General features: G+C 41.1%; 2 protein-coding genes across 2 annotated transcripts in view; both read left to right on the top strand.

Moving 5' to 3' along the window:
* Positions 1–18,664, top strand: part of LOC144464776 (uncharacterized) — a 199,224-nt gene extending 180,560 nt beyond the window's left edge. The window contains exon 2 of the mRNA XM_078172685.1: positions 16,328–18,664. Coding sequence (XP_078028811.1) covers positions 17,436–18,302 — 867 coding nt within the window. The 5' untranslated portion in view covers positions 16,328–17,435 and the 3' untranslated portion in view covers positions 18,303–18,664. The remainder of the gene's footprint in view (positions 1–16,327) is intronic.
* Positions 18,665–19,203: 539 nt separating this feature from the next.
* On the top strand, positions 19,204–23,456 carry LOC144464775 (uncharacterized). The gene is made up of 3 exons (XM_078172684.1): positions 19,204–21,504; positions 21,641–22,143; positions 22,253–23,456. Exons 1-3 carry the CDS (start codon positions 21,425–21,427, stop codon positions 22,762–22,764), a joined length of 1,095 nt encoding a protein of 364 aa, XP_078028810.1. The 5' UTR covers positions 19,204–21,424; the 3' UTR covers positions 22,765–23,456.
* The last annotated feature ends 334 nt before the right edge of the window (positions 23,457–23,790 follow it).

Below are 23,790 nucleotides of genomic sequence, written 5' to 3'. Positions count from 1 at the left end.
TTTCTAGAGGAATAAACACACACCAGGCCGCCACACCAAGCTCTGCTATAAATCCGGAGCCGTTTACAGGTGGGAGTTTATTTTTTTCGGAATATGATCACCATTTACTTCTGCATCCAGGAAACTTGTGGATACAGAGCATAGACTGTATAAAATAATGGACGTAGTCACCGTGACGTCACCCATCCGTTTCTGAAGACTGGATTTGAAGCTCAAAATACTCCGCTCTGGACGTCGGCATCTTGGCAGTGCCTGACTCCGCCCAACTCAGACAATCAAAAATGGGCAAAGAGGCGGGCCGAAGGAAGCCTGGTGTCCTAAACACGCCCACCTCGCTCGGCGCTGCTAAGTTAGCTAAGGCTAACAAGCTAGGCTAACAAGCTACGCTACTTTGGCTAGCCCTGTGGTGATGTCTGCTCTCGCTTGGTGCCAGCTCCCCTGCAGCTCCCTCACGAAACTTGAGGTAAGTTGAGTTTAGCTGAAACTAACGTTATACAACAAACCTTGAAACAATGATTCAGCTGTTATCTTAAAAAAAACAAAAACAAAAAAATGCTTCAACTTTTTTTTTTAAATATATAACGCTAATTATTTATTACACTCATTTTACTTTCATATGCACAGTGTGGATCATTGGTGACAGGTATGTCCGGCGTGGTGTCCAGAGAGCTGCAGAGACCTTGGGAATCACCCTCAGCATGCCGGGCATTCGTGTCTGCTGGTTTGGCTGGGGTGGACTGCAGTGGGGAGGCCTTTTCTCCTTCTTTTCCCACTCCCTGCAAGTAAGAGCAGCACCAGATGTCCTCATCATCCACTGTGGCGGCAATGACATGGGGAAGGTCAGCAGTGTCAAGCTGGTCAGCATGATGAAGGAGGACCTGCACCAGCTTCACCTCCAGCATCCTGGCATTAAGATAATATTTTCTTCATTGGCCCAAAGGTGCAGGTGGGAGGCTGGTGGCAATCCAGCAAAGATTGATAAGGCCAGGAAATGAGTTTACAGTGTTATGGCTACATTTGTTCATAGTTTAAATGGTGCCATAATTGAGCACCCTCACATCAGACACATTCATCTCACAAATAGGAGAATTTATATGTTTTTAAGTAAATTAGTTAATTGTCTTAAAGACCACCTCCAAATGCAGTGAACTGCTTACTGTTGGCAGTGTCACTGCTTTTGAATTTGGCCTTTAGGACACATTTTGTTAGGCCTGATCATAGCCCAGGCTGTCATAGCTAATGTTGAGTTTATGATATTCATCTATAACTTGTTTAAAATTTCAATAAATTCTATTTATATTTGCACTGCTTTTGTCTTTGTTACTGACTGAATGTTGTATTTCACAATCAAATCTGACTGTTAATTGAAAGGACAAACAAATCATACACTACAGATAAAACATTAAGCATTAATGTTTAACATTGCCACTGACAAAAAATTAAGCAGTCCATTTCTGTGTGGGCCTGATTATTTTAACTTTGTACTTGAAGATAACTAAGCACCTTACACCCAGCAGCAGAGCCTGAGAAGATTTTGGAGAGTACCCTTTGTTTGCTGCTCTGTTAGAAGTCTAGTTTTAACACAGAAGAATGTGACTGGATAAAAGGGCTCAAAGTGAAAAACAAACAATTAGCTGGACACAATAGTTTTGAAGCCCCCAAGGAGGTATCACTTGTTCACTATGTTGCCAACTCTGAGAGGGTCTTCCTCAGGCAAAGGTATCGTGACGTTTTTATAGTGAGGCAAACAGAAACATAATCAGCCAATTATGTGTTGTTGTTTTTAGCCTCACTATATAAGCCTCAGTACCGAGCAATACCCACAGAACCTTCTCATATGTCACAATGTCACAAATATATAATACCTCCTACGGGACTTAAAACTATTCAGTGTGCAGATATTTCCTTGTTTTTCACAAAAGGAGAATCGTTTCTCAGTGAATTTTCTTCATTTGTCTTAAAGAAATGTCCAAACAAAACCAGCACATAACATCAGCCTTTCATTTTTTCTTTACATTCTGCTAAGATAAATGCAAACTTGGGTAAATGTTAAGACATAAATGAAAACATTAAGATGCCATTAATAACTATTATATTTTGTTAATGGTTTAAATCACCACTATATTTCCAATCATCACAGGAAACTGATGAATGACAGCTTTCAAAAAATTTGCTTTTACTCTAAAGTAAATTTTGACTGATCCATTTTATATAAACAAAAGTTATAACCATTACACAAACAGTTTAACAAAATTAAGTCAAAGCTTGCATTCATGAAATCATCACTATTAAAAGGTTACAAAAAGTACACATGAAATAAATGAAAAGATTTATAACAGTAATTATAAAACCTATGGATTAGGACCCAGTGTCATAATTTGCAAAATTTTAATTTCTTGTGAAACAACCTCTTCACTGTGGAGTAAACATCACATTGGTCGAGGCGTTGTAACTTTCCTCAAGTGTCCTACATGAGAGAAAGATGACAGGTTAAGAACACAGGTAGAAAACATTGACTACAGCCTGTCTTGGTTAAAAGCCCACTCACCACCAAAATGATCTTATTGCTGAGTAAGTGGCTGTCATTCATAAAATAGTTTTGTGTTTAAGTTCTGTAGATATTCGACTTTATATCTGAATGTGATTTTAAATTTAACAGTGTATTACCAAGACAAATGGAGTATGAATATACAGTATGCAATTCATCCACATTAAAATAATTGTTGCTATCAAAAGGAAACTGAACTGTTCTCAAAGCTCACTGCCACTGTGGAATCATGCTACGTTCGGCTGTCTCATTATGAGAATATTTTATTCCACTGGTTCTTCACAGACTGTGTGTGGGGAAAAAGGTAGTAAATCTCACTTTGATAAAGGGTCTTTGCATAAAAGGCACTAAAATGTTAAAGTTGGTAAATACATGTCATGTTCCTTGATTGATAAAATCTTCATTTGGCCTTTTGCATCAGGGGAACACTAAACTGCACTGGTGTGTCAGTAATTTCACCTTATCAGTAATAGTACAGAGCAAGCTGTGCCCTAATCGAGTACTTAGTAATGTATGACAATTAGTAATTTATGTAATGCATTTAAATGTATTATGGACAATAATTCATCATTTTAAACTAATAAGTTTCTTGACTCTTTGTGAGGTACTGTATGAAAAAAAGTGTCTTTATCCTGGAGTCAGTGCTGAAGTGATGACTCTCAAAGTGTTCACTGCACAGACAGGAAGTCTTGTTTGGAGTCCAGCTCTGTCTCCTCGTGTTGAGTGTCCACTGGTCCAGTCTGTCTGGGTCACCTAGAGGAAAACTTTACACATACAAATAGATATTAAAAGTAATATATGTGTTAGCTTCCTACTTCACAGACACCTTAACATGCAAACAGTACAACTTAACTTACTTCAGTGTTCAACAGATCATAATCAGTTTATTTAAGCAAAACAAAAAGGTGGTGGCCATCACAGTCCTCATATTCTGTCTGTGCATTATCTATTGTTGTGTAACTACACGCCTACAGGCCTTTATCATACACTAGTCTTATTATTTTATATGTGACAGTCAAATGTCACATTAGTTTTTTTTAATTACGTTACACACCTTATTGTAATTTCACACAGTTCGCCACTTTTTAATTTACATACACAAGTATAGCCTTAATGTAACATTAACGTTACACTGCTCGTATGACAACGTTAACATCGCATCACGTTAGCTAACTAACGTGATGGACCTTTATTTTCAAACCTCACACAGCCTCAGCCTTTTGTTCAAAATATTCTCTCCCTAAATGCCTACATCCTAACACTTCTCTGTCAGGCTCTGACTTCGATGCATCCCCGGACTGGCGTCTTGCTCGAAGGCTAACCGCTAGCTGGCTGGTTAGCTAGTTAACGAGCTAAGCTTGTGTTGTATCGTATTGTCTGTGACTCGGTAACTTGATGTGGATGTTGCTGCATTAGGATTTAGAGTGCATCATAGCACTGAGACAGCACTAGTTAAAATTACAAATGACCTTCTGATTGCTTCAGACAAAGGACTCGTCTCTGTACTTGTTTTATTAGATCTTAGTGCGGCGTTTGACACTATTGACCATCAAATTCTACTGCAGAGACTGGATCACTTAATTGGCCTAAAAGGTTCTGCACTAAGCTGGTTTAAATCTTATTTATCTGATCGTTTTCAGTTTGTTGACGTTCATAATGAATCATCCTTACATACCAAAGTTTGTTTTGGAGTTCTGCAAGGTTCTGTGCTCGGACCAATCCTATTTACTCTATATATGCTTCCTTTAGGTAACATCATTAGAAATCACTCAATCAATCAGTGCTAACATATAAACATAAATAAAATAATACTAGAATTTCCAAATTTCACTTACCGAAAAACCTGGAGCACAGACTTGTTGGACGGTCTGTTGGTATAATTAATCGAACAGCAAGCCATATTACTCCAATATTTGCCTGAAAAAATATCCAAAAAGCACAAACACGGCTGAGAGGACAGGTTCAATGCCTTGAACATGGGCACGAATTGGCTGAGATGACGCCGAGCAGACGGCCGAGTCTGAGCTCAGCTCCACACAGCAGAGCCAGCGGCTAGTTAGCATGCTAGTTAGCCACCCGTGATGGTGCGACCTGTCATTCAAAGTGACCACGCCCTTAATTATGCGTAATTTCAAACCTTAATAACATTTAAACGGAAGAGTTAGAAAAAAATCCCCCCCACGCCATAAAAATAAATGCATCAAGAGAAGACATTGGGGAAATCTGTGCATCCACAATATAATATCAAAATGTAAAAAAGTCAAGTAAACGGGTCATCTCCTTCAGGGACAATTAGATCATCCTTGAGTTAGTCCCAATCATTTCTTTAGATGTATCCTACTGCTCTGGGGATTGAACTGACGACTTTCCTAACGAAAGCTCGCTTCTCTAACCATTAGGATACCACTGCCTGTAAACTGCCTTGTCAGTCCTAGTCGGTGGAAGAACAGAGCGCTGTGTTCAAATTTAAAAATTTGCAGCTCGGTGCAGACTGTGGCAAGGCAAGGCAAGGCAAGTTTATTTGTAGAGCACAATTCGTACACAAAGTAATTCAAAGTGCTTTACAGAACAAGAAAATGCATTAAAATCACAATACAAAATAAAAACATAAATAATCATTATAAAATGAACTTTAAAAGAGGAGAGTGCAGATAAGATCCTTTCAGTCATATGCACAGTGAAATAGAGCTGTTTTGAGCCTAGATTTGAACATTGTCAGAGTAGAGGCCTGTCTCACATCTTCAGAAAGACTGTTCCAGATTTTAGCTGCATAAAACTGGAATCCTGATTCCCCATGTTTAGTCCTGACTCTGGGCACCAGCAGGAGGCCGGTCCCTGAGGTCCTCAGAGTCCAAGATGGTTCATATGGCACTAACATGTCAGAGATGTACTTTGGTGCTAGGCCGTGGAGAGACTTGTACACAAGCAGAGCTGCTTTAAAGTCTATTCTCTGAGCCACAGGAAGCCAGTGTAGAGACCTGAGCACAGGACTTATGTGCTCGTACTTCCTGGTACTGGTCAGGACCCGAGCAGCAGCATTCTGGATGTACTGCAGCTGTCTTACGGCCCGTTTGGAGAGGCCAGTGAGCAGGCCGTTACAGTAGTCTAACCTACTAGAGACAAATGCATGGATAAGTCTCTCCAAGTCAGGTTTAGACATTATACCTTTGATTTTGGCAATGTTTTTTAGATGGTAAAAAGCTGCTGATGTTATTGGTTTGATGTGGCTGTTAAAGTTCAAGTCTGAGTCCATTATTACCCCGAGATTTCTAACCTGATTTGTAGGTTTTAGAGAGAGAGACTGGAGGTGACTGCTGACATTTTCTCTTTGTTTCTGTGGACCAAATACGATGACTTCAGTCTTGTCTGAATTTAGCTGGAGAAAGTTGTTTTGCATCCACACACTGACCTGTTGGATGCAGTGACAGAGTGAATCCACTGGTCCATATTCACCTGCTGTCAGTGAGACATAGATCTGAGTGTCGTCTGCATAATTGTGGTAGGACACATTATTACTTTGTATTAACTGGCCTAAAGGCAGCATGTAGAGATTGAACAGAAGGGGTCCCAGGATTGACCCTTGGGGCACCCCACAGGTCAAGGCCATGTGGTCTGAGACACAGTTACCAATTTCAACAAAGTACTTCCTGTCTTCTAGAGAGGACTTCAACCAATTTAGGGCAGTGCCAGAGATGCCCACCCAGTCCTCTAGTCTCTGTGAAAGGATCTCATGATCGACAGTGTCAAAAGCAGCACTCAGATCTAGCAGGACTAAAACTGAGACTTTTCCTGCGTCAGTGTTCAGGCGGATGTCATTTGTCACCTTAATAAGAGCGGTCTCAGTGCTGTGATGGGGTCTAAAACCTGACTGGAAAACATCAAAGGAGTTGTTCATTAGGAGAAAGTCAGTAAGCTGTTGGTAAACAACTTTCTCAAGGACTTTGCCTAAAAACGGCAGATTTGAAATGGGCCGGTAGTTGTTCAGTACTGTGGCATTGAGACTGCTCTTCTTTAGGAGAGGTTTTATGACTGCAGTTTTCAAGGCCTTTGGGAATGTTCCAGATTGTGGTGACATGTTAACTATGTGAGCGAGTGGTGGTAACAAACTGCTCAGCACAGACTTTAGAAATCTAGTGGGTAACACATCGAGGCAGCATGTAGATGAACTCAGACTGGTGATGATCTCTTGGACAGTTTTGTCAGTTACAGGTGCAAAATGAGTCAGCTCTAAGTGTCTAGGTGGCTGCAGGGTTGTTATTGGTGTTGTGGAATTGATGGCATTTTTAATGGTCTGAACCTTGTCGCTAAAGAATACAACAAACTCATTACACTTAGATGTGGAGATCAGTTCCAACGGCAGTTGAGCTGGAGGGTTTGTTAATCTGTTCACTGTTGCAAATAAGACACGCGAGTTGTTACTGCAGTTTCCAATAATTTCAGAAAAGTACCTCTCCCTTGTTCTACGTAAGATCCGGTTGAACACGTACAACTTTTCTTTATAAATTTCATAATGAACATGAAGCTTTGACTTGCGCCATTTCCGCTCGGCCCTCCGGCACTCCCTTTTCTGTGCCCTGACCGAGTCGTCATTCCTCCATGGCGCCTTCTGCTTATTTTTAACTATTTTAACCTTCACAGGGGCAATGGTGTCCAGAACATTCAAAACACTCGAAGTAACAGAGTTCAACAAATCATCAACATTAGAACATGAGGCATTTTCAAAGTTTATCATTTCCATGAACAGAGCACCTGTGCTGTTATTTATATGTCTCCTCCGAACAACTGCAGGACCAGCCGGTGGTTTGGGAGAAACAGACAGGTCAAAGAAGACACAGAAATGATCAGACAGAGCAACATCAACGACATTGACGTTTGAAATATTAACCCCCTTTGTGATGAGCAGGTCCAGAGTGTGCTGCGCTCTGCTGTGGGTGGGCTCACACACATGCTGAGTCAGGCCAAAGGTTTCAAGGACAGCACTGAGCTCTTTAGCATTTCTGTCACAGACGTTATCCACATGTACATTAAAATCACCTGTAATGACCAAACCATCAAAGTCTGTGCATACAATTGAAAGCATCCTGGTAAAATCATCAATAAAACTTTGACAGTGCTGGGGAGGCTTGTACATAACTACATAGAGTATGGACGGAGATTGTTTTAGCTCCATTTTAAAGGATACATACTCAAATGATGAAAACACCCCAAATGACAACCTGTGCATAACCATATGATCTCTAAATATTGCACAGACACCTCCACCCTTTTTGTTTTCTCGTGTTTCAGATTCAAATTTGTAGTTGGGTGGAGCTGATTCCGTTAGAACAGCATTACCTGTGTTTTTGTCAAGCCATGTTTCAGTTAAAAACATAAAATCAAGATTATACAAAGAGATCAAATTATTAATTAAAAATGGTTTGTTAGACAAGGATCTGACATTAAGCACAGCAAGTTTCAGATTAGTTTCAGTAGGACTGGACATTATCTTCTTACAAGGGATATGGATTAAATTTCTCTGATTGGACAGTCTAACTGTCCTTCTGTAATCTGGTCTATGTGGTGTGGCTGTAGATATAGCACTAGGGGAGAATATTGTCTCACAGGGCCCCAGCTTGATATTACCTTTATCATGGCTGTAAGTCCTGGGACAGCAAAGGCCCTGTGCATCCTAGCTCTTAGGGATACCAGCTCTGGGGGCAGGCAGGGGAGGACGAGCAGGGGGAAGTTTGGGTGATGGACCAGATGAAAACCAAGGGGGAGGAGCTGGGGGAGCTTTAGTTTGTGAAGCAGGAGAGTTGAAGCTCCTGTGTGACTTGAGGGGCACAGTTTTATACGGGGGAGAGTTCAGCATAGTTGGTGACCTTGCTATATTAGGGGTGAGGGGAACCATCTTAATCCCTGATTTGATCAGGCTTTCAAGATGGTTGGGAAGGCCCATGGGGGAAGGTGGGGATGAAAAGGAGAGGGACAAGTCTCTAGAGGGGGTAGATGTGGCAGGGGGGGCCCAGGTCTGTGGGTAGAGGAGGTGATGGGGGTGCTGCCAGGTCTGAAACTTCTGCTGGGGCCGTCACAGACGAGTCCAAGGCCTGTGATGAGGGCCCGGGGGGAGGTGGAACCGATGGCGGGCCTGAATCCTTCACTGGGGGCAGTGGAGGCTGTTGTGGTGCTTGAGCTGAATCCTTCGCTGGGGGCGGTGGAGGCTGTTGTGGTCCTGGAGCTGAATCCTTCGCTGGGGGCGGTGGAGGCTGTTGTGGTCCTGGAGCTGAATCCTTCGCTGGGGGCGGTGGAGGCTGTTGTGGTGCAGCTGGTGCTGAAACACTGGCTCGGTCTCTGGCTTCTGCGACAGAGATGCTTCTCTCGTTCCTCTTTTCTCTCACTGGTCGCTCAGGACCCTGTCCCGGCCCATTTTGATGACTCAGAGCATGGAGGAGGTGTTCCGTCAGCACTCTCCTCCCACCTCTGCACAAGTGTGGGCCCTTTCCCTTGAACAGGTCCTCTCGTTTCCAGAACAGATAAAAGTTCTCAATGTAGTGCAATCCTCTGTGCGCACACTCTTTGGACAGCCATGTGTTCAGCTGAAGCAGCCGGCTGAACTTGTTTATCTTCCTGTCTATGTTTGGAAGAGGTCCACTAATGAATGCCTTGACCTCCACTTTATCAAGCTCCTTGAAGAACTTAGTGAAATCCCTTTTCAAGACTTCAGTCTGTTCCTTTCTGATGTCCACTGCACCCACGTGCACGATCAGCTCTGACTCCTCGGTGTGTAGACAAAACTTTTGGGAGGAGTGTTGTCATCTCAGAGACAGTGGCACTGGGACAGCAGCATGTTTGAATTCTTCCGTGGTTTATGCCACTGATAGCACCGTCTCCTATCAGCAGCGTATCTCTGACCTTGACGTTTGGTCCAGATTGTCTGTCTGCCTGCTGTCTTTTGCCGACTTTATGGCTCCAGTTTCGTGAAGATAATCCATTTTCTCTTTGTTCGTTAGAAACATTAAATTCAGTCTCTGACAGTGGCAAAAATCTGTTTGTAAGCTGTATTTTGGGTGATGTTACGTAGGTATTAACATTGTCTCTCATCACTTTGTGCTGCTTTGGCTTAGCACCAAGTTCTCTCCAGGATGAGGCATTTTGGTCTTTACAGAATTTTGGAAAAGACACAGTATCACTCAGGTTTAAGATGAAAGTAGCAGGTTTTTCAACCTTTTTACTGAAAGTAACTGTGGGCTTCTTACCACCGGATGTCACTGGGAGCATTTTGTGAAGTCCTTTTTCAGATTCTAAAGCAAAAATCCGTGCTTGTAGCTCATTAATTTCTTGTTGATATCTCCGACAGTGTTCACAGAAGGAATTTGTTTGGTCTCTTCCCCCGGACATGCTGCTGGCTCGTCAGATCGGTTAAAAATATAAAAAATGTTCTTCAAAGTCTTGGTTTACTTAAAATAATTCATGAAATGATGGATATAGAGATTTTCCAGGATTTGTAGAAGGAGTAAAACAATTAAAAAGCAGAGTAAAGAAGGGAGCAGGCTGGAACAAGCAGGAAAGCGTCTGCACTCTTCAGAAGCAGGAAGCAAAAAAAAAAAAAAAAAATGAGTGGACTGTGAGTGGACTGTGTCCACACATGTGCCATACAACACATACACAATGAATGGGTTTGTCGGTGGAGGTCTGCACTTTGCGTCCCCTATGCAAAATGGGCTCTACACTTAATGTCACTTAAGTAGTCTTTAGAATTATGTATTACATTAGTCTAATTGCTATGAGACAGGCTGTTGTTATTATTGTCATTATCAGCTACAGAAAACATTAGTCATAAATGTGACGCTCAACCCAGATTAGTTTACTAAAGCTATGCCCTCTATCACCACAATGTATCCTCAGCAATAATACAACTGGTGTTATAGCCATTTTAAATGAAACCATGTTGCTATAGTAGTGATGGCAATTTTATAAGGGAAGCAGACTGGTATTCTGCACCAGGGTTTGACATGAAATAAAAATCCCTATTTTTCTTTCAGTGAAAACCTGCACAGACATCATTAAAAGGTACAAGGCGGTGCTGAACAAGTACAACGAGGGAGGGTCCATGAAAGCTGCCTTTGAGGAAGTTGGTGTTGACCGCAACACGATCGCCAGAACAGCAGTCATCGCGGAGCTTAGCCTTGCAGCCCCTGAAGCTTTCATAGCTGTAGGCCAGTGGAACGAGAAATCCGAAAAGCTCGTTGCATTTGTCGACAGGTGTCGTGCTGTCATTACAACCGAGATTAAAGGGCACATAAGCAAAATGAAGGAGAAGGGTACTTTACTGCCCATTGCACATTAAATGGCCTTATTAGCCTTTTCTGGCTTTGGAGCTAGTTTGTTCTTACAAGTTTAGAATGTATCATCTTAGAAAGAAAGTGCATTCAGTTAATTAGATCCTTGGGTTCAAGTTTATTGTGAAAGAATGAACGTGCATTCTTCAAACTGTCCATTTTAAAGCAATACTCTGATGATTTGGGAGTTATGCCCTTTTCTATAATTTTCCTAGTGAGACATGATCAATATCTTGTCTGTACGTCCAGTGGCTGTCTTCCAGCTGTTAGCATCGTGTCTTAGCTTAGCCCAAGTCATTGCAGTGGATAGGAGTCAGTAGCATACTCAGTAGCTGAAGCTGGCGTTTTAGTACGTGCATTTAAAATAAAGATTTTTAAACCCTTTTTAGTTGTTTCAGAATAACTTTGATACGTGTAACTATAGTGTGTTTACATCATGCGCTGTGACACACTATAGTTCCGTGTATCAAACTTCCTTTAAAACCACTAAAAAGAACTCTTGTTTTTAGAATTAATGTTTTAATCTTTAATTTGAATGCACGTGCTACAATGCCAGCTTCAGGGTTTCTGTAAGGTTTATTTTATTCACTTTTACAGAGTATGCTACTGACTCCTACCCACTGCAATGATGTGGGCTAAGCCAAGCTGTGATGCTAACAGCTGGAAGCCAGCCACTGGACGTACAGACACAAAAAAGATATTGATCATGTTGTCTCACTTGGAAAACGATAGAGAAAGAGCATAACTCCCAAATCGTCGTATTCTTTAGGGATTTCACTTTTATTTAGGAAAACAAGATTCACTTAGTTTTGCATTTAAAATGCACCTTTAATGTAGTTATTTTGAAAAGATTTACAATATCTGAAGATGTTTTATTGCCTGTAGCCCAATATTTAAAATGCACATTTTTTGTAGTAAAACAAATTCTTTTCAAGCTCACTGTAAGCTGTCATTGAAGATGTTAACGTGATGATGGTAATAAAGTTTTATTGCCAGTAAAAGTATATGGTGTCACTTAAAGCTCTTAAAGTCATCCTGTAGCATATTATTCATGTTTATAAGGCATTATTCCGTTTCAGAAATTAAGCATTTATTATATGTCAGAGCAGTTCTTTGAGTCTTTATAACTGGCTAAAGTTATGATAGTTATAATGTGCTATGTAACCCAGTACTTCAGATTGTTCTTTCAAACACTGTCGTCACTTTAGCATGGAAGTATAAAGCATTATGAATGCTGAATTTAAAATTCATTATGTAACCACTTATAATACTTTATAAACCTTGTTATAAGTTGTCATATACGATTATAAACATTTATAACAATGTTTATAAAGCCTTATAAATGTGTTATAATGTCTTATGAATGTGCTCATAATGCATTATAGACCTGACCTTCATAGAAAGTGTTACTGAACTATGAATTTGCTTTATTTGTTTTCACTGTCTTTATGTTAAATGTTAAATGTGCATTGTAGGTTGAGACGTGTTCATTGTGGTTTGTGTGTTGATGTTTTGTGAATGATTCATTTTCAATAAACAATCAATCAAATAAACAGAGGCGCTCCTGCAGCTCCCTCCTCTCTGGCTCTCTGATGTCACAGTGTGGAGCCTCAACCAATGGTGTAGCCACGGGTGTGCCAGGGTGTGCCGGTGCCACCCACAGAGGCAGCTGGCACACCCAAAAAAATTGCCGTCAGACGATGCGTTGCGACACCTACACCTGGCAACCTACTGACCTGACTGTGACCCCTCGTCCAGCAAGCATTGCGGGAGCGCTAACTGCTGCTAATAGCGATGAAACAGAGTTCCCTGATGAATTATTTCAAAAAACCTCGACTTGACTTCCAGCAGGACACAAGTTCGACAACTGAGGAGGATGTTTCTCCCTCTCCATCAACAAGCAGGCCCACGACCCCTCCGACACAGGCTAGTGAGGCTACACACACCATGGGGAATGATGCAGCTAACGTTACAGTGCCAGACAACCCCAATACAGCTACCTCGGGGATCACAGATCTTTCCACAGTGGACACAAGCTTTCCCATCCATGGGAGCTGTCAGTGGAAAGAGGAGGACTTTTCTGCTAAATGCTATGCCCGATACAGTTGGTTGGAGTACAGCATTAAATTGGATGCGGTTTTTTGCCAGTCCTGTCGCCACTTCAGCACAGACGTCAAGGAGGACAGATTCAGAAAAACGGGAATGAGAGACTGGGGGCATCTAGGTCAGTTTTGTGTAAAGCATGAAGCAAGTAAAGCTCATGCTTCTGCTGTGGCCCGACACAAAGGTTACATTGAGATACAACGAGCTGGAAACTGTGACATCATACATCAGGTGACAAAAGACAAACAAGAGCGTTTCGTAGACTCTATTGAAAGAAACCGGGCACACGTGAAAGTTGTCATTGATATTTTGCTGTTTTGCGCAAAACAAGGCATTGCACTGCGTGGTCACAAGGAGGACGCAGAAAGCCTGAACAGAGGAAATTTTCCAGTTGTTCAAACTGATTTGTGATTATGACCCTGACATAAAAAAGCGCTTTGATGAGCTTCCAAATAACGCAAAAATGATGAGCCCTGACATTCAGAACGATCTCCTTGAAACTGCAGCATCACTAGTCCTCCGAAAAATCAAAGCGGAGCTGCATGCAGAGACAGACACATAGTATGCCATTTTAGCTGACGAATATAAGGACCTCTCAAAGAAAGAGCTCGTTGCTGTCTGCTTAAGGTATGTGTATAACGGTAACCTGAGAGAGAGCTGTCGGATTTGTCGCGACAGATGACATGACATCATCTGGCATCACCAAAAAGATTTTGGAGGTACTGGAACCACTGCAGCTGGATCCTGAATTGTGTGTGGGTTTCAGTTTTGACGGAGCAGCAGTTATGTCCGGTGAGAAATCCGGGCTGCAGGTGCAGCTCAAAAAAACTTTTCCTCATGCAGTGCATGTACACTGCCACTCCCACCGCCTGAACCTGGTGCTTTCGACAGCTTCAAAAGTGTCTCCCACTCTGGCCACTTTTTTTGATGTTGTGAATTCACTGCATCATTTCATGACCGGAGCCAACAGACATGCACGATTTCTACAAATCCCAGAAGAACTTGACCCCGACGCACCCCGTCTGGAGCTTGTGTGCTTCACAGATATTAGGTGGAGTTCAAAATCAGAGTCTGTGAGCCGAGTTTTAATGTTGTATGATGTTATATTAGAAACACTGAGTGAGTTTGCGGAGGGGTCAGGTCAGACTAAAATAGACGCAGAGTCTCTCCTGCAACAACTACAGACCGAAAGATTCATATTTCTTCTTGTTGCGTTTTCTAAGCTGTTCAGTGCAAGTGATTTTGTGACAAAAAGCCTACAGTCCCCATCTGTGTCAGTGCCTGACTGCATCCACATGATTGACGGCCTCGAAGAAACTTTTGCTACTTTCAGGAGTAACTCAGACGGGGAATTTGAGAGAATAATCAGGCCAACTGATGACATCATGAAGAAAAACGATGTTCAGAACTGGGATGTAGCAGGCGCACGGAACAGAAAGCTGCCTGCCAAGTTTGCTGACTCGCATGTGGCCTCTACAGTGGGCAGGTGTGCACCCATCAGGAGTGATTCTGATTTGCAGTCCTTGTGGACTATGATCCTTGACAGACAGCTGGTCGAACTGAACAACCGTTTTCAGAGTGACTCTTATGGAATAATGAAGGCTGCTGCCTCCCTGCTGCCTGCATCAGATGCGTTTTGCCAGCTGGAAGCATTGCGCGCGCCGAGCAGGCATTATGGACTTGGTTTGGAGGCCTCTGAATTGACTGTGTTTGGGCAACTCATCAAACGGAAAGTGGACGGGGGACATCAGTTCCCGTCCATTATTTAAGTGCTGGACTCATGTGACAAAGATGTTTTTCCCAACATGAACTGTTTACTGCGTATTCTGATAACACTGCCTGTTACAAGTTGCTGTGTGGAGCACCTGTTTTCAGTTGTAAACAGGATTAAATCCACCAGCAGAGCTACAATGCTCACAGAGAGACTGAATAGCATCTCGCTGCTCATGTTTGAAAAAGAGCTCGCGGAGAAACTGGACTCTGATGAAATAATGAATGCGTTCAAGGCCAAGCCACGCCGTCTTGCCCTTTAAATTGAGAGCTGCGCAGTGCGCACAGGTAAGCAGCAATATCGTTGTGTCCTTTACTCTGCTGCTAAGCCCAATAGTTGTGTTCAGATGGTTAAATAGCTTTGTTGATCATGCGTAATGTGGATACATTATGGCTCTATGAGAGTGCATGAGTACATGCATGAGTGTATTATATTTCACTGTGTTCATCTCATTGGGCACGCGATGTCTGTGTGTGTTATGTTTTTGCGGTGTTTTTTTTTTTGAGAACACAAAGTGTGCTTTTTCTATTACTTTGTTATTGATTTATTTGAGAGCATGTCACGTGTGAATGTTTAGACCTGCTGTGAACTACTGTTGACTATTACTGATAGAACGCACACAACGTGTGGATATGTTTTGTGTTAATAATGTTGTATTCGAGAAAGATACATTCTTTTGAATGTTTGTGGAGGTGTAACACTCTGTTGAAAATAAATTTGGCACACCCAGTATTTGCTGGTGCACACCCAATGTCTTTTTTCTGGCTACGCCAGTGGCCTCAACACGCCAAGAGGAGGAGCACAAGGCTGCTCAGCTTACAGTGTGCTCAAAGGTTATTATGGGATGTATGCCAAGTGGAATGAAAAAGTGTCAGGAGCTTCTTTCTGATTGGTTGAGAGACGTTATCACACACTGAGACTGATGTTCACTGTTTCACTTCCTGTTCTTTGCCTTTAAAAATGCCTCTCAGCACCTCCTCTCTCCACTGCTCCTCGTCAGAAGATCAGAACACATCAGCTGAAGAGAACCCTCTCTCACTTCACACTGTAAGTGACAATAATTATCATATGCTCAGTGTTAATTTTGGCAGCTATTGTCAACTTAGTTTCAGTCATTACATGAATTACATGAAAAGTCATATTTTAGTCATTTCTGTCTTCTTTAATTTTAGTTTTTGGCGAAACACAGTAGTTACTCATACATAACATATGTATTAGTGGTTAATAAGGTCTGTATTAAGTATCATTCAATTCAATTCAATTCAATTCAATTTTATTTATAAAGCCCAATATCACAAATCACAATTTGCCTCACAGGGCTTTACAGCATACGACATCCCTCTGTCCTTATGACCCTCACAGCTGATCAGGAAAAACTCCCCAAAAAAAACCCTTGAACGGGGAAAAAAAAACGGTAGAAACCTCAGGAAGAGCAACTGAGGAGGGATCCCTCTTCCAGGACGGACAGACGTGCAATAGATGTCGTACAGAACAGATCAGCATAATAAATTAACAGTAATCCATATGACACAATGAGACAGAGAGAGAGAGAGAGAGAGAGAGAGAGAGAGAGAGAGAGAGATGCAGGTAATAACAGTAGCTTACAACAACTACTGTACACATGTATTTGCTCAATTTCTTACTCTTACTGAACTAATAATTTATTCTTTGTAAATAGTTGGTCATGGTACTAAATTATTGGGTCTAATCCCGAGGTGCGGACACAGAATTCAATTGTTTATAATAGAATGGAATTCTGGCAGCAAATGCTCCGCATCCGCAAGGCTGAAATCATGCACCCGGTGTAGCCTCTGGGTTAGTAGAGAGCTTCTACATTCCTTAGAGACAAAACAATGTATTACGAGGCAGTTCTGATCTAGATATCAGTAACTTCAGATCAAGACCCACTAACTGATTATTAAGGATTTACCAAGAAATAATAAATAAATTCGGTAACACTTTATATTAAGGTACTGTAATTAGTGCTTAATAAGCAGTTAATTAACAGTTAATGAGCACTTATAAGACGGTATAAGATGCTTATTAACATTAATAAGACTAGGCTAAGTGTTTATTACAGCATAACTGGAGTATTATAAGCACTTAATAGAAACTTTGGTAACAGTTTATAAACCTATACTAAATATTAATAAGATGTCTATTTACATTATTTATAATTTATAAGGTTAATTATAGAATAATAACCATATTTATTACTGGTTTATAAGACACTATAAGACCCTATAACATAAAATTAATAAGGTGTTTATTAACATTAATGAGACTAAGTTAATATAAATGCCATATTACGGTTAATAAATGCTTAATTATGCAGTTATTAATAGTAAATAATAATCCTTTGCAGCTACCGGATCTAATGTGGGAACAGTGTCGTATAAACGTTAATAAACTATTAATATGCACTTATTAATAGCTCATAATAAAGGGGTGTGACGTGCTGATGTATTGCGGTAAGCGTGTTGTGTCATTTCCGGTGTTTTCTGTGACAGTGTCTTTGTGCTGCTCTGGTGAATTCTACTAGCCTGCTTTCTGCTTTTCGCACTTCAGTTGCTTAACATCTACTTCAAGTCTTAACCCACATTAGTTCTGTTTAAGCACTTATAGCTCTCCTCCTTTTTATGACTTTCTTGCTAATCTCTTAGCCTTGGTAGCTACATTAGCTTTACAGTTAGCGATGGCTTCTCCCTCTGCTCTCTCTTGCTCGGTGTGCCAAATGTTAAGTTATGCCTCTGCCTCCTTTAGCGACAGTGGTAATTGTAATAAGTGTAGCTTATTTGCTGCGTTGGAGGCGAGGCTTAGTGAATTAGAAGCGTGGCTCCACTCCATGGAAAACCATTCAGTAGCTGCGGTAGTTAGCCAGCCCCCTGTAGCCAGTGCGGAGCCACATAGCATAGCCTCCGCTAGCGGTCCCCCGGTAACCCCCGTACAGCCGGGAGACTGGGTAACTGTTCATGAGAAGCGCAGCTCCAAGCCGAAGCCCACGTTTCACCACCAGCCCGTTCACGTTTCCAACCGCTTTTCCCCACTCAGCGACACACCCGCTGAGGATAAAACTCTGGTTATTGGCAGCTCTATTCTGAGGAACGTGAAGTTAGCAACACCAGCGGCCATAGTCAGATGTATCCCTGGGGCCAGAGCAGGCGACACTGAGTCAAATTTAAAACTGCTGGCTAAAGCTAAACGTAGATTCAGTAAGATTGTTATTCACGTCGGCGGCAATGACACCTGGTTACGCCAATCAGAGGTCACTAAAATTAATATTGCCTCGGTGTATGAATATGCAAAAACGATGTCAGACTCTGTAGTTTTCTCTGGACCCCTCCCAAATCTGACCAGTGATGACATGTTTAGCCGCATGTCATCATTTAATCGCTGGCTGTCCAGGTGGTGTCCAGCAAACAATGTGGGTTTCGTTAATAATTGGCAAACTTTCTGGGGAAAACCTGGTCTTATTAGGAGAGACGGCATTCATCCCACTTTGGATGGAGCTGCTCTCATCTCTAGAAACCTGGAAAACTTTATTAGTAATTTAAATCCCTGACAACCCAGAGTTGAGACCAGGACTCAGAGTCACAGTCCTATACGCCTCTCTGAGCTTCTAGTTCAGTTACCCAGCCATAGTTTTCATAGTTTTATACAAACGGTGTCTGTCCCCCGACCACCTAAATTATTTAAATCTAAAATTAAACAAAGAGGAGTTGTGCATAACAACCTCATAAAAATTAAAACCTCTTCTGTGACAGAAAGACAAAACAGGAGAATTAAATGCGGACTGTTAAATATCAGGTCTCTATCGTCTAAAGCAGTGTTAGTAAACGAATTAATATCAGATAATCATATTGATTTACTCAGTCTCACTGAAACCTGGCTGTGTCAAGATGAATATGTTAGTCTAAATGAGTCCACTCCTCCCAGTCATAATAATACCCACATTCCTCGAGGCAGCGGCCGAGGAGGGGGAGTTGCAGCCATTTTTAACTCTAGTCTGTTAATCAGCCCTAAACCTAAACTAGATTATAATTCATTTGAAAGCCTCGTTCTTAGTCTTTTACATCCGACCTGGAAAACCTCGCAGCCACTTTTATTTGTTATAGTGTACCGTGCTCCTGGCCCGTATTCTGAATTTGTATCTGAATTCTCAGAGTTTTTATCCAGTTTAGTTCTTAAATCAGATAAAGTTATTATTGTAGGCGATTTTAACATTCATGTCGACGTTGATAATGACTCCCTGGCTACCGCGTTTATCTCAGTATTAGACTCCATTGGCTTCAGTCAGGATGTACATGAACCCACTCATTGTTTTAACCATACCCTCGATCTAGTTCTGACGTATGGAATTGAAATTGATAACCTAACAGTCTTTCCACAGAATCCCTCGCTATCGGATCATTATCTGATTACTTTTGATTTCTTTTTACCCGATTACACGCCACTCAGCAACAGTTACTATACTAGATGTTTATCAGATAGTGCTGTCGCAAAATTTAAGGAAATGATTACTTCGTCGTTAAATTCAATAACAAGTCCCTCAGTAACAGAGGTTTCCAGTATCGACTTTAACCTCTCCCAAATTGATCATCTTGTCGATAGCGCCGTAGGCTCGCTGCGAACAACACTTGACTCTGTAGCTCCTCTTAAAAAGAAGTTAACAAAGCAAAGAAAGTTCGCTCCTTGGTATAACTCTCAAACCCGTAAGTTAAAACAAATATCGCGAAAATCTGAAAGGAATTGGCGATTAACCAAACTGGAAGAATCTCGTTTAATCTGGACAGACAGTCTCAAAACTTATAAGAGGGGCCTCCGCAATGCCAGAGCAAACTATTACTCAGCATTAATAGAAGAAAACAAGAATAACCCCAGGTTTCTTTTCAGCACTGTAGCCAGGCTGACTGAGAGTCAAAGCTCTATTGAGCCTTGTATTCCTTTAGCCCTTAGCAGTAATGATTTTATGAGCTTTTTTTCGTTTGTTTGTTTGTAATTTATTGATATTATTGTTATTATTATTATTATTATTATTGACATTCAGCATCAGGCATTTACATCCGGTACATCACTGGTACATCATATATCTGTTGTCTGCCTTAAATGCCAAAATGATATTTTTGTTTTATGTTCACATAGTGAAAAGAAAGACCAACAAACAAAAAAACTATGTACAAGTAGGGAGTGATCTTTTCCATACAACATGGTCACACATTTGTGAAAATAAAATCAGGCCTATGAGGTGTGACATAGTCAACCCAGTTTTTCCAGTATGAGGCGAATTTCTCCAATTTATGGTTAACAAATGCTGTTATCCTCTCCATTTTATAAATGTCTATTGTGATTTCCATCCATACATTGAAAGTTGGGCTCTCCTGTGATATCCATTTCCTGGTAATAGTCTTTTTACAGGCCACCAGCAAGATATTCATTAAATGTTTATATCTTTTCAGCCATTCCTGAGGTATGTGTCCGAAAAACACAGTCTTACTCTCAAAAGGTATTTCGCATTTGAAGATATCTTGTAGGGCATTGTGTATCTCTCTCCAATAATCCTTCTTGACAGGGCAGTCCCAGAAAACATGGTAATGGTTTGCATTTTGATTTCCACAGTTTGATTCTCCAACAAACAGGGGAGTTACTGTCATAGTGAGACTTCTGAGAGGGTGTAATAAAGTACCTAATCAGGCTTTTCCAGCCAAATTACCTCCACTTAAGTGAGCTGGTAAACATCCATTGATAGCTCCATATTGTTGTCCATTCTTCCTCAGATATAGTTATCCCTCCTTCCTTTTCTCCCTGAGAACTACTGTATATGTTTTCAACAAAGTGTTTTATATTTTTTGGTGTAGTGTCTGACCACTTGATAGTGTCTGTCTTTTTGATGGCTTTGTTTACGATTTGAGAGCAGTGTTTGGTTTTGAATACAGGTAAAACTGTTTTGAGGTGAAAGTTTGATTTTGCAAGAGGAGTCAGAGGTTTTGTGATTATTGTTTGAGGATATGATTTTGTGTTTCAAGAAAATTGAGCAAGGTTTCAGAAAATGTGTTTTAGCAATTGAGAAAAACTGTAAGTAGCCTACACTTGAGTGAACTTTGGGTGCACTTTAGGTGTACTAAATAATAATAATAATGGATGGGGGAAATGTATAAAGTAGACCCAAACTATCAATCTATAGGATTGAGCCACTAAAAAAATAATGCCCATCTAAATGATTCTTGCACACTGTCTCTTGATTTTTGTACATTATTTGTAATTGGTAAATTGGTAAATAGGTAAATTATGTAAAATAGCATTATGTCATGTCATTTAATTATCTTTTGACAAAATTACAATCTCTGTCTCAAAATATAGAAAACTGTTAAAGGAGAACTGCAGCCGTTTTTAACCCATAGCCCTGTTGATCGAGGTTACCGAGTGCTGTCAGTAGGAAAACTAACGAGAACATTTGGCACAACATTGACTGAATATCAGAAAGGCAGCTAAAGTGAACCTATGGGGGCAGCCAATCTTAAGTTTCACTCTCAGTTTAACTGCCCACATAGGTTCCCTTTAAAACATAAACTTGTCATCCATGATTGTGTCATGTTTGAGTAGACTTTTGCCATTCATGTGAGGTTTGAGTTCATGACATTGCAACATGAGCTTACTTAATATGGAGTTTCTTTCCCTAAGTCCAAGATGGCGTTTTCCATTTTCCATATTCCTCGACCGGTCTGTGGACATGGGTTAAGGCTTAGAGAGACTGCCTACAGATGCAGGTCAGAAGCTCACACTTCATGCTTATGTCCATGCATACTGTCCTAACACACAATTAAGCGAACTACTGTCACCACATCAATTAATCTGGTGTCTGCCCTAAGGTTAACTTTAATCTGTTCCTCTGTAAACCCACAGCTCTGTAGTGCTGCAGCACCCGGAGTTGAGAAAACTGGCCGAAGCTGTGATTGGTCCCTTGAAGAGTGGGCTTCAATCCTTCAACACCGTCACAGACTTACTCCTCAGCGTGAATGCAGACATCATCCTTCCTGGATGCCAGACCTTTGATGAGATCAGGAAAGAGATTGAAAGCATGAAGCAGGAGTTAGAAAGATCAGAGCAGGTGGCCAAACAGGAGCTTCTAAAGCTGGATGGGGACACTGAGCGTCTCACTGCAGAGCAGAGTTGTTTAGCCGAGGAGAAACAGAAGAGAGAGGGGGAGTTGCAGAATTATAGAATAGAGCTGAAGTCACATCAGGAGTCTTTAGAGAGGAATCAGGAAAAACTGAGAGAAGCGAGATGTCGTGTGAAGAAGGCAGAAGAGGCCTATGACGACATGAGTCGGAGGAGAGATGAGGCCCAGACAAAGAGGGATGTTGGGATTGGTCTCATGGCGATCCCAATCGTTGGATGGATTGCTGGTAAGAAAATATTTACTCTATCTTTGAATTAATTAAAACAATCAAGTGATCATTGTATTTTTAGCACTGCTGGTATTATGAACACTTTAATTATCAATATTCTTTGCAGGGTCAGTCTTGGTTGGTGTTGGCCAGACAGAAATGGATCAGGCCTCTGACTTGATGGAGTCCGCTAGGAGTGAAGTACGTGAATTTGAATCTCAGGAGGAAATGTTCTCTAGAAATATATCTGAGTATAGATCCAAAATTAGTCAAACTCAGGCCAACATTCAAAATACAGACGATAGGATTCATCAGACAGAGGCCTCACTGCAGGACTTGTCCAAGAAGCGGGAGGTCGTTGCTGATATCCAGGCTAAAACTAGACAAGCTGTCTGTCAACTGGGGAGGCTGAGTGGGGTGGGGAGTGTGGCGGAGCTGCAGACCCGACGTCTGATCCTGCTAGAGCCAGTCATGAAGGTGATGGAAGAGATGACATCAGCACTGGGGCAGATCACCGGAGATCAGTTGCTGCATTCAGAGGGCATCCAGAGCCTGATGTTGGATATGAGAAAGAACAGGGAGAAATTATTCCAACTTGCTGACACCAGAGATACTCATTCAGATGATGACTATTGCTAATGTGTTGGTCCTTCTCAGACATTGCTAGAAAGTTCTTTTTTATGTGAATTCGCAATTCTTCTAATGCTGATTATAATGTCAGAGCGCATACAGAGCCTCATGGGATATGAAGGCAAACCAGAAGAAATTACAAATATATCTATGAATGAAGATCAATCTGAGATTAGTTAATACTGACAAAAAGGAGTGTGTCCTGTGTGCTTTAGTGATTCATATAAGGCACATTTTAATTAGTGAGTTTACTGAGAGATGCAGGAAACCTGCAGCAACCAGCTGATATACTGGTGCAAATTCCCCATGGTAAGAATGAGTCCTTCTGCAATGTTGTTGATGGTGATATATTTAAATGTAGGAAGGGAAGAAGGAAAATATTTACACGTTAATTGATGGTGATGGTCAACAGCTGAGTTTTATTAGTTTGAGGTGATATTTGCATCAGGCTCAAGACTGTAAACAGATCATCACAGACACATCACATGACATGTCTAAAGATAAATGGTAGTGGGACACTTGGAATTAGCTTCCTGAAGATTCTACTTTACTTTGTAAAGATGAAGAATTTCAAATCATTTTCTGTCTACATTATTTCACTGTTTATTTCTGCTCAAATTGTTTGTCACTTTGTTTTGTGGTGAAGTTTGCATGGGTAAATAAAAGAATATGGAATCTTTATTCTATATCTATAAATCCAAGGAATGTCTGTCTCTGTGTGTCTCCGTGTGTTCCTCACATCTCTCTCAAACTGCTGACAGACTCTGACTTTGGTAGGTGTATTGCTGAGGGCACAAGTGAGAGCAGTTCAAAACACTTACAGTTTTGTTGTTGTTCCAAATGATTTGCCCAACACTGGACCTAAGCCTGAACACCATCAAACAAATTACTATTCTATTTATTCTCAACTGTGAGGCTGATTTTTTTTTTCTCTCAAACTCCAAACTTTGGAATGTGTTTCAGTTTGTGGACATACAGTTAAAGCCAAGGCTTTGATCCAGTTCACGGAACGAAAACCAGAAACTTTTTATGTGT

This window comes from Epinephelus lanceolatus, chromosome 11 (genome assembly GCF_041903045.1).
Source record: "Epinephelus lanceolatus isolate andai-2023 chromosome 11, ASM4190304v1, whole genome shotgun sequence".
Classification (NCBI taxonomy): Eukaryota; Metazoa; Chordata; class Actinopteri; order Perciformes; family Serranidae; genus Epinephelus; species Epinephelus lanceolatus.
This window is presented reverse-complemented; position numbering and strand designations above follow the sequence as displayed.